The sequence below is a fragment of the Aotus nancymaae genome, unplaced genomic scaffold (genome assembly GCF_030222135.1).
Source record: "Aotus nancymaae isolate 86718 unplaced genomic scaffold, 86718_ANA_hifiasm-v0.15.2.pri h1tg000016l, whole genome shotgun sequence".
In the NCBI taxonomy this organism is placed as follows: Eukaryota; Metazoa; Chordata; class Mammalia; order Primates; family Aotidae; genus Aotus; species Aotus nancymaae.
The window spans coordinates 20,360,598-20,374,790 of record NW_026988428.1 but is presented as its reverse complement, the minus strand read 5'-3'; the positions used below and the strand labels follow the sequence as shown (position 1 = coordinate 20,374,790).

Below are 14,193 nucleotides of genomic sequence, written 5' to 3'. Positions count from 1 at the left end.
AACTACATCATCCTAGACCAAGCCACCATATTTCCTGCCTGGACTACCATACATTAGCCTCCTAATTGGTCTCTGCTTCCACTCTCAGTCTGCAATAATCTATTTTCACAGCAGCCAGAGTAATCTTTTAAATAAATCAGACCATGTCACTGTGCTTAAAAACCTTTAGTGGCTTCCAGTGCAATAAAATCTAACTTCCCTCAGTGGCTCACAAAGCTCTCTGTGACCTGGTTTCCAGCTATCTCATTGACCCCATACCCACCGCCACTGTTCTTCTGACTCACTGTTCTCTAACTACCCAGGCTTTCTTTCTGTTCCTCAAACATGCCTGTCATGGAGCTACTGTATTGGCTATTTCTCTTTTTATTCTCTTTTCCTGGCTTCTTGTCATTCAGTCTCATCTGAAATGTTACCTCCTTTGACAGATCATCCCTGATCACCCAGTCAAGTTGCCACCTAATTGTTCTCCATTTAAACCCCCTCTTTTTACTCTGCAAAGTACTGGTCCCAATAAGATATTTTTATTTACTTATTTATTTGTTTATTAACTATCTCCTCCAACCAGAATGTAGGCATGAGAATAAAAACTTCACCTTATTCATACAATTTTTGCAGCTCATTAAACAGTGCCTCATTTATAACAGATTCAAATAAATATTTAATGTTCAATAAATGTATATTTTTAGGATAGAATGTAATTTTAGATAAATATACTAAAATGTGGTATATCTAATAAAAAATAGCAGGCTATAAAAGATAGAGATTGTTGAATTCTCAGGACTGTTGGAGGACAAATCCCATACCTTTTCCTCCCTTTTCTATGTAGCTTCTTCTTTTCATGAGTGTCACAAATAATTCAAAGTCTCATGTTATATCCAACGTTTCTGTCTGTGCAAATAGTAATCTAATACTGAATAATCTAAAACCACTATTACCGATGATCATTTTTCCAAGAACATTTGAAGCTCACTTCAAATACACATTTGCAGACATCATAGTGTAAAGGTATCTAACAATATGAACTGTCTTTTCCAAAGGATAGCAAGGAAAATTTATATAACTCGGAATATCTGATGTTGGCAGATAAAAACCTGGTAGAGTAAAAAGGAAAAGAATTTCATGTTTCTTGTAAATGCGGTTGTGGGAAATCCACTGAAGCTATTTTAGCCTCATATTTTCATCTAAAAATCTTTTTATTGATACTTGCCTTGAAGGTTTTTTTTTTCTTTTGAGTATTAGGGATAAAATGTGATAAGGGCTTAGGGCATAGTAGGTACTTCAAAGATGGGGTCTCAACATTTTTTCTTCAATTTTCTTGATAATATATAGCAAAACATGATTTAGTATTCTTTGTTACAAAGTGGAATTTAGAAAAAGGTAGGAGAATCTTAGACATATTTTATTTCCACTTTAAAACTTTTTTTTAGCTCTTAAAGTTTTATTTTTAATTGACAAATAATTTTATATATTTATAGATTATAATGTGATGTTTTAATACATGTATACATTGTGGAATGATCAAATGAGGCTAATTACAAAATTTTTTTACCACAATACTTATTGTTTCTTTGTGGTGACAATATTTACAATCCATTCCCTTAGCTATTTTGAAATATGCAATACAGTATTATTAACTATAATCACCAAGTTGTATAATAGATCATCTTAAACTTCCTTCTACCTAACTGAAACTCTGTACCCTTTGACTAACACCTTTTCCCTTTTCTTTGTCTACCTTCCTCCTCTCAGCCTCTGGAAACCAGATTCTACTCTCTACTTCTGTGAGTTCAGGTTTTTCAGATTCCACACATAGGTGAGATAACGTGGTATTTGTTTGTCCATACCTGGCTTATTTCACTTAGCATGATGTTCTCTAAGTCCATCCATGCTGACAAAAATGACAAAATTTTCTGCTTTTTAAAGACTAAATATTAAATGGCATTCTAGTGTGTGTGTGCGTGTGTGTGTGTGTGTGTGTGTGTGTGTAGGTGGATATAGATATCTATCACATACTTATCACATTTAAAAAATCAATTCATCCACTAATAGCACTTCAGTTGTTTTCATATCTTGGCTATTGTAATAATGCTGTACTGAACATGAGAGTGCAAACATCTCTTTGACATACTGATTTCAATTCCTTTGAATATCTCCGTAGAGGAAGAATTGCTGGATAACATGGTGATTCTATTTGTAGTTTTTGGAGGAACCTCCATATTGTCTGTCAAATTGGCTGCAGCAATTTATATTTCCACCAACAGTGTACAAGGGTTCTCATTTCTCCACATCCTCACTAGCATTTGTTATCTTTCATCTTTTTGGTAATAGCCAATTTAAAAGGTACGAGGTGATATCTCATTGTGGTTTTAATTTGCATTTCTCTGATGATTAGAGATGTTGAGCATTTTTTTATACAGCTATTGACCATTTGTATGTTAGACACACTTTAAAGGAGCATCCACAGAGAACTTCAGAATCTCTTAGAGCATGAACAGTGGCAGGTCTCAACTTCATTCTTTTCAGGGGAGCATTTTTCCAATAAATTGTATCTCAGTATTCTAACGGAGATCTTCTCACAGTCAGCACTATAAGGCTGTGCAGTTAATACGCTGTGTAAAGGTAACTGGCCAAGAGGGTGAGTGAGGTCTGGAATCCAGCTCACACTCTTCTCCTTAGGAACTGGGTTTGTACAGAGGCTGCATTTTCTTAATTTGTATAAAAGCATCCCAGAGCCTGTACTTGCCCCTTCCAAAGTATGTCATTTTCCAAATTATCTTACATTTGTGGAGAATATAGCTGAATGGCACATAAACTATCTTGTTTATATATTTTTAGATCACTGTCTTTTGTTTGATTTTGTTTGGATTATTTAAATCTAATAATTTTGTTTCTGCTAAGAAAACATATTTTAGAACTTATATATATATATACACACACATATAAATGTATATATTTATATGACTCCTTGTATAGAATAAGGCACTTCTTACCTATGACATGTGGTTTTGTTGTGTTTGTTGCTGCTGCTGCTGCTGCTGCTGCTGAATTAGCAGTTGCTGCTGCTGCCGACGCCTGGCTGTTCGTAGCTTCTCAAAGCGAGCCTCCATTTCTTCCAGAACTTTTGGGGTGTATCGTACCACTAGCTTGACGCTGTCTTTAGCAGCCTTGAGTAGTTCCACAGCTTTCTCATGGTGTTCTCCTTCCACACTCTGAAAAGACAACGACACTTCTTAAAGGGAAGAGCTTCAATGTTCCTCTACCCGAGAGACAAATCTGAAATTAGTATCATATTAAGAACCCAAAGTTTAAGATTTTAAGAAGGCATGGTAAATGAGTTATCTTACCATCATCATTAGTATTTGTTACATTGTGGCTAAACTATAAGCAGGTTAGGCTGCACTAGGTCACAGAATGGACTGCATGGGGATTCAGGTCAGAAGGGAGAAAAACAATGAAAACCTACATTATAATGCTAACATTAGGAATGAAATTTCCAAATTTCATCTGGAAGAGTAAATTCACTAGTCAACAAAATTGTGAAAAAAATTAAGACATAGTAACAAAGGGGAAATTTCTCTGATATTAAAATTTATTAAGAATCTACACTGATTAAAATGCTATCTTACTGTGGGTATAAAATATATAGTAGAACATAGCACAGAATCCAGAAGGAGAGTCATCACATGGAAAGCTTTATTTATTACAAATATGGACTTTAGACCAAAGGAGAAAAGGACTATTGACTAAATTAAATAATAATTAAATAATACAAAATAATGGAGACCCCATCTCATACACTATACTAAATATAACAGATTAATTAAAAATTTAAATGCAAAATAAAAACATAAAACAACTAAAATGAAAGAAAGGTGAACATTCATCACTTTTCAATAGAAAAGAAATTCTTAAGTAAAAATACCAAGGGAAAAATAACCACAAAATCAGATGTGCAAAACCTAAGTTTCTATGTCTCCAACACTGTAAAAAGGACAAATAAACCAGAAAAACGCTTTCAGTACATGACTGTCATATACTTAGTGGAAAAGGGTTTTCTTCTGGTTTATTTGCCCTTCCTCCTCCTCCTCCTCCTCCTCTTCCTTCTTTTTCTTCTCTCTCTCTTTTTTTTTTTTTTGGCACAGAATTTTGCTCTTGTTGCCCAGGCTGGGGTGCAATGGCATGATCTCAGCTCACTGCAACCTCTGCCTCCCGGGTTCAGGCAATTCTCCTGCCTTAGACTCTCAAGTAGCTGGGATTATAGGCGTGCAACACCACACCTGGCTAATTTTGTATTTTTAGTAGAGACGGGGTTTCACCATGTTGGCCAGGCTGGTCTCAAACTTCTGACCTCAAGTGATCCACCTGCCTCAGCCTCTCAAAGTGCTGGGAGTACAGGCATGAGCCACTGCACCTGTCCTGCCCTTCATTCTTCTAACAAGTCAATAAAGATCTAAGCACAATGAGCAGTTGACATGCATGGATAAAAAATAAAAAATATAAAATATAAATGGCCGATAAACTTCAGAAAAGATGTTCAGGCTTCCTAGTAATCACAGAAGTATAGACCAACACAAAATATTTCATTTTTAACTAAAAGTGATAAATATGTATTTTTAAATTTGGTGTACAGACAAGGATGTAGGAAAATTGGACTCAAACTGCTAATAGTTTAACAAAAACTGGTGCAACTTTTTTGGAGGGCATTAGTGTTATGCATTGAATAAGCCCTTATTATAAGTGAATAATTTTATATTCAGAAAAATTTATTAAGGATGTGATCAAATATGCACATACTGATAAGATAGATATGATAGAAAGCAAAAAATAAATCAATTCTTGGCTTTTGTGTTTCAAAGTAGTCTTTTGAACATCAGGGTGTAGACAATACTTGGAGAAACTGTTTCCTCTAGGTAAACACAAAGTTGCTTTTTCTGTCCTCTGAAGAGTCTCCAGATTGGGATGAGGGAGAAGCAAAAAAGAAGAAAGTTATAATTAGACTCTATAGGATCCTAAATAAGGAGACCCTGGCTCCTGCCCCTCTGAACTGATAACCAGGGCAGATGACAGAGCACTTCATTTACAGGACTGAACGGCCAAGGCCTTTTTTGCTTTGATCCTTGGGTAAAGTATAGAGAAAAAAATCACTGTGCAGTATGATAGATGGAGGCTGAGATAAGTTTAAAGACTGTAAGAAAACCTAAGAGTCACACTGAAGAGGCAGAGAAGGCCACCTCAATTGCTTGACACTACATTTTCACAATCCAAGCAGAAGGGAAACTCAAAATGGATATTAAATTGAGTTACAGAAAAATAAAAGAGGTGAAATCTTAAGCACACCTGAATTATATCTTTAGATTCATAATTTTGACTGCAGATTAGGAGACTTAAAGGATCATTTGATTATTGGCTTAGTTACTCAACTAAGATGTTTATTAAGCATTTATTCTATGAATTACAGTCTACTACATTTCTTGAGAAAACATGAAAGAAAGGTAAACTTTGATGGCATTGTACAATATAAACCCTATTTTCAGTATGTTTGTAATTTCTTTATAACTGGTCCCATGATGATTTGTTAATGCATAGAATTTTCCTTTGAAAGGAAAACCTGGTCATTTGGTTGTCTATATACCCTTCTCTAATTTCTTTTTAATATTAAAACTTACATGTTTGTATGTTTTAATAATAGCCGGGTGCGGTGGGTCACACCTGTAATCCCAGCACTTTGGGAGGCTGAGGCGGGTGGATTACCTGAGGCGGGGAGTTCAAGACCAGCCTGACCAACATGGAGAAACCCTGTCTCTACTACAAATACAAAATTAGCTGGGCATGGTGGCACATGCCTGTAATCCCATCTACTCGGGAGGTTGAGGCAGGAGAATCGCTTGAATCTGGGAGGCAGAGGTTGCAGTGAACTGAGATCATGCCATTGCACTCCAGCTTGGGCAACAAGAGCAAAACTCTGTCTCAAAATAATAATAGTAATACTAAAAATACTAAAAATAATGGTTCACCCATTTTCTAGGCCAGATGATAAGTATACTTCTTTGTGGCATTTGCTCTATTTGCTTTTATTTAATAGGCTTGGAGATTCTAGGCCAGACCTTTAGAGGCCCATTATGTCTGTTTTGGCACTGTGTCTACAATTCAGTTGCCACAGGAGGGCTGTGGTACTAACTGTGTGGGCAATTAGGCTCTCACTGCAGTAGTGAAAAGTTGAGAAAAATATGTCTGGCTGGTGCACCACATACCAGGCCCTGCAAAACCACCAAGATTATCCTCTTCCAATCCCTGGTCTGCCCTCTCCCACACAGTTAACAATGTCTCAAAAGCAGGCTCCACAGTTTTCAATTCCAGAAATTTTGCCTTCATGCTTTATCTTCAGTTTAGACAATGACTCAGATTCTCTTTAAGGCTCAACAGAATCAACAGGTCTCTTGGTTTGCCTCTACTGTCTTTCCCACCAAGACACAGAGCCACTATGAGTGATCTGGGCAGTGTCACAGTTCCTCATTTGTACTACTGAAATGCTTTGCTAAAATCCTGCAAATTATATAATTAGGCAGCTAAGAAGAAGTTTTAGATAGAGATTAAGAAATATAAGCATGCTTGTAAAATTTATTATTTCAAACACTCCTCAACTTTGCTTTATAATTATTTTCAGAAGAGTATCTTAATTCTTGTCTGTAGGATTGTTTTTGCAGCCTTTTTTCCCACTGGTTTTGCCTACTTTGTAAATACTTTTGAGTACATACACTTGTCTCCTTAACCTATTATTTATCTCTGGAATGCTTTCAGTCCTTCGGTATAACTTTGTAATGAGAATAAGGCAGTTTTCTCTTCTTTCTACTTTCCCTTTTAAGGTAAGAACAAGAAATCAGACCATCTTGCCACAGAAGTCTTGTTCTGTGAATAAAAAGAAGTCAAAAGATCTGCTCAGTTAGGGTATAAATGTTGATGTGTGAGCACTTCATAGATATTCCTTGAGCCCTGAAGGGTCAGCTTCTATTCTTGCTTTTGATTTAGTCTATTTCTCACTCTTAATGAAGGTATGCATCATACCTAGCTAAATATTTAAGCCATATTTTGAAATGTGATAGATTATTTGTAAGCAGTTAAGATATTTTTATCAAAGCTGTATATACAAGCACTCCTGATTCGGAGTTGTCTTTTATAAGAACTAGTGTAAGTTTGCGCAATCACTGAAAACTTGTAGCACCAGCTTTCTACATAGGCTGAGAATTGTGGGTCTTATGTGACTTTAGGAGTTGTAACAAGACTTCTTATTTTAAAATGAAACCCCTTCCTTTATTTAAAACCTAAAATTCTATATTTTAAGTTTTATTCCCTTGCTTTAAGAGTTTTGTTGTACCTATTGTATTAGCATAAATTAATTTAACAAGCCCTTGCAGTGGACATCTGGTAAAATTGAATTTTATTAAGAAGGTGAGGAGTGATGCGAAAAGCTTGAGGGTATAGTAGGTACCCAGGAAATATTTTGAACAAAGAGAAGTGTAGCCTAAAACAGAATAACCCCTAAAGAGAAACATTACCTACCTCACAATTGTGCCTAGGCTGGCCATGAGCATACATAAAATGAATTAAAATGGACTAGGAAGACTGGACATTCCCATCCTGAAAATGCTTCTATCTTTAGCTGATAAATCTTTTAACAATACACATAAAAATTAATATGAGGCCAGTCACAGTGTCTCATGCCTGTAATCCCCGCAATTTAGGAGGGTGAGGCAGGAGGATTGCTTGAGCCCAGGAGTTTGAGACCAGCCTGAGCAACATGGCAAGACTCCATCTCTACAAAGAATGTTTTTTTAAAAAATAGCTGGGCAGAGTGGCATGTGCCTGTGGTCCCAACAACTTGGGACACTGTACCAAGAGAATGACTTGAACCCACGAGGTCAGGGCTAGAGTGAACCATGTTTGTGTCATTGAACTCTAGCCTGGGCAACAGAGCGAGACTGTCTCAAAAATATATATATATATACACACACACACACTATTATATACATTAGTTATTACATACAATAGTTGTATTACCATAAATACAAGCTAATAAAATACTAAACTGATATAAAGCCATAGGAACTGGATCTCCTATAATGTTGCTATGCAAAGAAATATTGTTTCATCAGCAATCTCATATGGTAGTAAGCTCTAGGAAGCTTTCGAGTTAGTTAATTTGTCTTAAATTTAGCAAATCAATGGCTGGTAAATGAACCAAGGTTTTCCTGGAGTGCAATGGCACAGTCTTGGCTCACTGCAACCTCCACCTCCCGGGTTCAAGTGATTCTTGTGCCTCAGGCTCCTGAGTAACTGGGACTACAGGTGCCTGCCACCATGCCGAGCTACTTTTTGTATATTTAGTAAAGACAGGTTTTTGCCACATCATTGGCCAGGCTGATCTCAAACTCCTGGGCTCAAGTGATCCTCCTGCCTTGGCCTTGCAAAGTGCTGGGTTTACAGGCACGAGCCACTGCGCCCAGACTCAACCAAGTTTTAAACATGGCTGCATTCTGAACTTTCAATAGTTTTTCTATTTATACACACTGTGAAATATCAAAATGGCAGCTTATTTCTGGTATGCTCAATTTTCTGGTTAAGGATCATACCTTATAAGGGAGAATTTGAATTGCACTGCATATATTAATTTGCTCATGACATGTGCTCTCTCTCTCTCCCGCTTCCATAGGGAGTTAAATTTTGACCCTGGCTAGATCTCAGATGGAAGCAATGCCTGCCCTGGGAAGCAATTATGCTATCTGTGCACCATCAGTCATCAACTGGCCAAGATTTTAGGCAGTTTTTTCTCTGTGGGAATTACACAGACATCATTCCTGATCCAGTTTGCTGATGTGTAAGTTACTTAAACACTTTGTTAGACAAGAGTTGGCTAGACCTTGGGGTTATTCAAGGCATATCTACAGCCAGGTTTATGCATAGACTCCTAAATGACATCAGTCATTCCTTTAGAATAAAGGCCAAATAAGGTTATCAGGAGTAAAGTGCATCAAGGGTACTAGGTAATTATACCTTAGTGAATTAGATGGCTCAGAAAAACCGAAGATTATACCTAAAAAGACCCTTAGAAATAATCTAATTTATGTCCTTATATCTTAATACATAAGGAAACAGACACCAAGACTGGCTATGACTTACTCCATTTTATAAATCTGTTATTGGTAGGTCTGAATTAGATCTCAGTTTTTTTGATGACTGCTCTTTCGACAACCCCATGCTAATTTTCTAGCCTAAGTAATCCAGAAGTGAAATGCATGGAGTGTCATTTTTGTGTGATGCAAAACAATAGGAACCAATAGCAAGGAAAAGATCTGTCATCTTCTAGCTCAAGAGTATGAGCTGGAGTGAAGGAGCAGCGTGGGGCTACCTGAAGGGCTCACTATTACTAGGAATAGGGGGTTATGAGTCTCAACTTTGAAAAGGCCCAGCATAACCGAGCAAAGACCTACTCCATTTCCACAAAGATAACGATGACTATTTTTTCTTATGAAAGTTTTACTTTTGTTCCATGAAGGTCTTTTACTATCATTTTATTTTAAGAGTGTGCATGTTCATACATATAAATGTGTGTAAACATGCATGTGTGTATATGTATACCGTAGTTTTTATTGACCATTTGTTAAGTAAAAGGCTGTTTTCTGTGCATTATATCTAATCCTTTTGTCATAACTGTTAAAAAGGCAATGAAAAGGTTAAGAAATTTGTCCTAGGTCCCCAGTTAGTAAGTGGAAACTATCAAACTGCAATGAGCTTTATCTGTTTCCAGGATCTAGGCTCTTACCTATCAATCCTTAATCTTAAACAAAATAATAAAGAAAAAGTAAGTATCACATAGGCAGTTTTCCTTATTCATGGAGATGTTTAGGTCAGTTGCTCCTAAACCTTGATGTACATAGAAGTCAACTGAGGAACTTTTTAAATATAGACCTAGGCTGTTCCCAGGCTTGCCATATTAAGATCTGTAGCAATCTGACCTAGGAATATGTGAATACAAAACTCGGATCCAGCCAGCCAGTCTCTGACATGCAGATCTGTGTTTGGACACACTACTCTAAACCCAAATACAACTAACCAAAATAGTAAATCCCATCTGAAGGGTTTCTCTACAACCTTACTACAGAAACAAACGTTGGTTAGATGAGAGAAATCTTATGATTTTGCCTTGGTGTAGCTCTATAGTTGGCCTTTTTGATTATTAAAGAAAAGCGAGGTTGATTGGGTATTTAATTAAGAAAGAAATATCTTTGAATAGGCTATAGGATATACAATAATACCTCCTTATCCACAGTTTCAGTTACCCATGGTCAATCAAGTTCCAAAAATAGGTGAGGATAGCACAACTGGGATATTTTGAGAGAGAGGAGATGTCACATTCACATAACTTTGATTGTAGTACATTGTTATAACTGTTCTATTATTGTTGTTTACCTCTTATTGTGCCTCATTTATAAATTAAATCATCCTAAATATGTATGTACAGTAAAGAAAAAACACAGTATACATTATTCAGAAAAGAATTTTATGATGTTTTATCTTTCCCTTTTTTCAAATATGTTAATTTTCCTGGTTCTAAATATAGTCTTTTTTAATTAAGAAAAGTGGAAAATGTATTAAAAGTATCACATTTATCTCTTGGAAAATTTGCTAATGCTCTTCCATAGTACTTTGTTCTTGCTTTATGCTACTATCTATTACAAGTGCACTATAATTTATCAGTTCACCATCATTCTGTTGCCACTAGACTGTCCAAGGGCAGGATGAGTCTAATTTATTTATCTCTTTGTCCAGCATTTATTATAAACTCAATAAATACTTAGTCAAGGAATATAACATCAATATAAAATATGAAGTCTCATAGGCTAAGGAACCAGTACTGCCTGGGTTTGAATCTGAGCTTCCTCTCTTTCCAGCTCTGTGAACACAGACAAGATGCTTCATATTTCAAAGCTTCACTTCTTTTGTCTATAAATTGGACATCATAGTGTACTTGGTTTATAGGATTATTATGAGCATCAGATTTAACATACACAAAACATTTGGAACAGTGCCTGGAATTTACAAAGGGTCCAACAAATGTTAGTTCTTTGTTGAACTATTTTCTCGGTGATAGTGTTGCTTAGGGCTTCAAATGTTTACAGACAACAATAGCAACAATATGATTTTGCCTTTGATGTAGGCAGAAGTTTTCTTTATACTATTTGGGAATCAAAAGTTTATCAAGTAAATTAATAGTGTGTGGGGCTTGCTGGAAGAATGTTTAAAACTATTTAGGTAAATCCACTGCTGCTAATCATCCTCAAGTAACTTAGTGGCATCATTTCCATTCATACAATTGATATTCTAATTACAAATGATCATTAGTTATTCATGAAAACTGTTCCTCTCAGTCTCTCAACAGTGTCATGCTTTGTTAAGTGAAGAAGGAACCTGCAGGAGATTCACCTGATAGGAGCATGCATAATGTGAGGGACCTTGAGAGAGGAAAATCATCAAATAACTAAAACCACAGAAGAGCAAGGAGGTTAATGGGAAAAAAGTATATATAATTATACATGTTCTTATCCTGTGAGAGCAGTTATAAATATAAGAATTTTTGAAACATGAAAGTGGAGAAAGTAGAGTACTATCAGCAAGCCTGGGGGCAGAAAACTGAAAACGAGCAAAAAAGCTTTAGAAAAAGATCAGTGCCTTCTAGAAATCAGATATTCACAAACCTAACATTTGGTTGATCTCAGCCCACCTTTCAGATCTGGAGACTAAAATTGGAAACAAATGCAGCTACTACATCCTGGTGCGCTTTATAGTTATTGCTCGATCCTTGACATCTGGACCAAAAGGGGGGAAAAGTCCTGATGTTTATTGGGATGAAGATTAAAGACACACACACACACACACACACACACACACTCATACACACACAACCATCTTCAAGCATACAAATGTGAGCTTTGAAGGTCTGAAAACAGAACAAAGCTGCCTGGGAAAACATTCCTAAAAAATGATATTTTAAAATCGGTCTGCTAATTCTTGAGTGGTAGGTTTCAACCAGGAAGTAGAAATAACAGATAACACTTCTCAACTGTGACTCACACTGGTTTGTCTCTGAGATGAAGGCTATGCAGCCCCATGTTCTCCCAACCCATGACACTCTGTGACACTACATCCCCAATGAGCAAAGTCTTAGGAATGGAAACGTTCCTAAGCAGAGTGTTGTGACTGCTAATTCTCAATATTTGCCTCCAGGTCTGCATTGGTATAGGGGAACGTTGTGGAAGTGGTGATCACACCATCTGCTACATATCCAGCAAGAACTACCTCCCCAATATGCACCCCATTACAGTTCCATTTACAAAATACAAATACATCTTAGTCACTGAAATTTAGTGTGACTTCTTAATCAAACCATCAAAGCATTAACAGAGCCAGTGCCAGGGCAGAAAGTCCAGGGATTGGGGTCAGGAGGATCTGGGCTTGAATCTTAGATAAGTTGCTTATTAACAGTGTGACCTTTGGAAATGACCTCACCCCTCTCAGATAGGGACTATTCCAGTTTTAGCACTGAAAGTCCCAGGAACTGCATCAGGCCTGGGCAAACCAAGATAATAAGTCACCCAAGACTCAAGATGTTGCACATGTGCACAGAGCATAGTGGTGCCTGGTAAATTTTATTTATTTCTTTTTTTCAATTAAAAATACTTTATTGTTAAAAATGCTAATGATCATCTGCGCCATCAGTAAATCATAGTCGTTTTGCTGATGGAGGGTTTTGTCCTTATGTGGATGGCTGCTGACTGATCACAGTAGTGGTTTTTAAAGATTGGGGTGACTGGCAATTTCTGGGGGAGGTGCCTCAGGGCTGCAGGCTTTAGGGAGCCAGTGAGAGCCAGAAACAGGCAGAAGCCCCACTCCTTTCCAAATTGGAGGGGCGGGAGCTCCACCCTCCTGGGCTCAGCTGCAGTTGCCCAGCCGCAGGTGCATACCCAGGCATCTCTGCACTCTCAGGGACCCGAGAATCCCCTCTCCCCCTGCAGGCTCAGAAGTGCCCGCTCCTGCTGCCTGGCCTCTCAGCTCTGTGTGCCTGCTCAGATTTCAGAGCAAAGTTGAGGCCAAACCCAGGCACTGTTGCAACCTGGCCGAGCGTGTGTGCACTCACGGCAGTGCTGACAAGACAACCCCCTGACACGTCAGCCCCCTGTGGACTTTGGGCACTGATGAGCCCAAAGTATTAGTCTGTTTTCATGCTGCTAATAGAAAGATACCCGAGACTGGGTAATTTATAAAGGAAATAGGTTTAATTGACTCACAGTTACACATGGCTGGGGAGGCCTCACAATCGTGGCAGAAAGCAAGGAGGGAAAGCTACGTGGCAGCAGGCAGAGAGAATGAGAGCCAAATGAAAAGAGAAGCCGCTTATAAAACCATTAGATCTTGTGAGACTTATTCACTACCACAAAAACAATATGGGGTGTCTGGTGCAGTGGCTCATGCCTGTAATCCCAGCACTTTGGGATCCCCTGAGGCAGGTGGATCACTTGAGGTCAAGAGTTTGAGACCAGACTAGCCAATATAGTGAAACCCTGTCTCTATTGAAAATACAAAAATTAGCCGGGCATAGTGGTAGGTGCCCGTAATCCCAGCTAATCAGGAGCTTGAGACAGGAAAATTGCTTGAACTCAGGGGGTGGAGGTTGCAGTGAGCTGAGATTGTGCCTTTTCATTCCAGCCTGGGCAGAAGAGTGAAACTCCATCTCAAAAAAAAACAAGAACAATATGGGGGAAGTGCCCTCATGATTCATTTATCTCCCACTGGGTCCCTCCCACAACAAGTGAGCATTATGGGAGCTACAATTCAAGATGAGATTTGGGTGGGCACACAGTCAAACCGTATCAGGTAGGAAAGCAGAGGAGGTCTAAGGGTGGCTTGGCACAGGGCTCTAGGCATCCTTCAGCACAAAGAGCCAGGGTACCATGGGCATCATGGATGGAAGGTTAATGGTGGCAGGAGGCTGTGCAGTGGCTGGACTCCATGCTTGCTTGCTCACACACCCCTCACCACTCCATGCCTGGCTTGCTCCTGGTAGGCGTGGGATCCAGGCTGGTAGCACAAGCTGAGCACAATCTGCCAGGCGGAATGGGTAGAATGAGCCCAGCAGGTCTG

General features: G+C 38.1%; 1 protein-coding gene across 1 annotated transcript in view; it reads right to left on the bottom strand.

Annotated features, from left to right (window-relative positions):
* LIN7A (lin-7 homolog A, crumbs cell polarity complex component) overlaps positions 1-14,193 on the bottom strand; it is a 144,599-nt gene that overhangs the window by 9,302 nt on the left and 121,104 nt on the right. Inside the window, exon 5 of the mRNA XM_012442094.3 lies at positions 2,991-3,209. Within this exon, the coding sequence (XP_012297517.1) occupies positions 2,991-3,209 (219 nt within the window). The remainder of the gene's footprint in view (positions 1-2,990; positions 3,210-14,193) is intronic.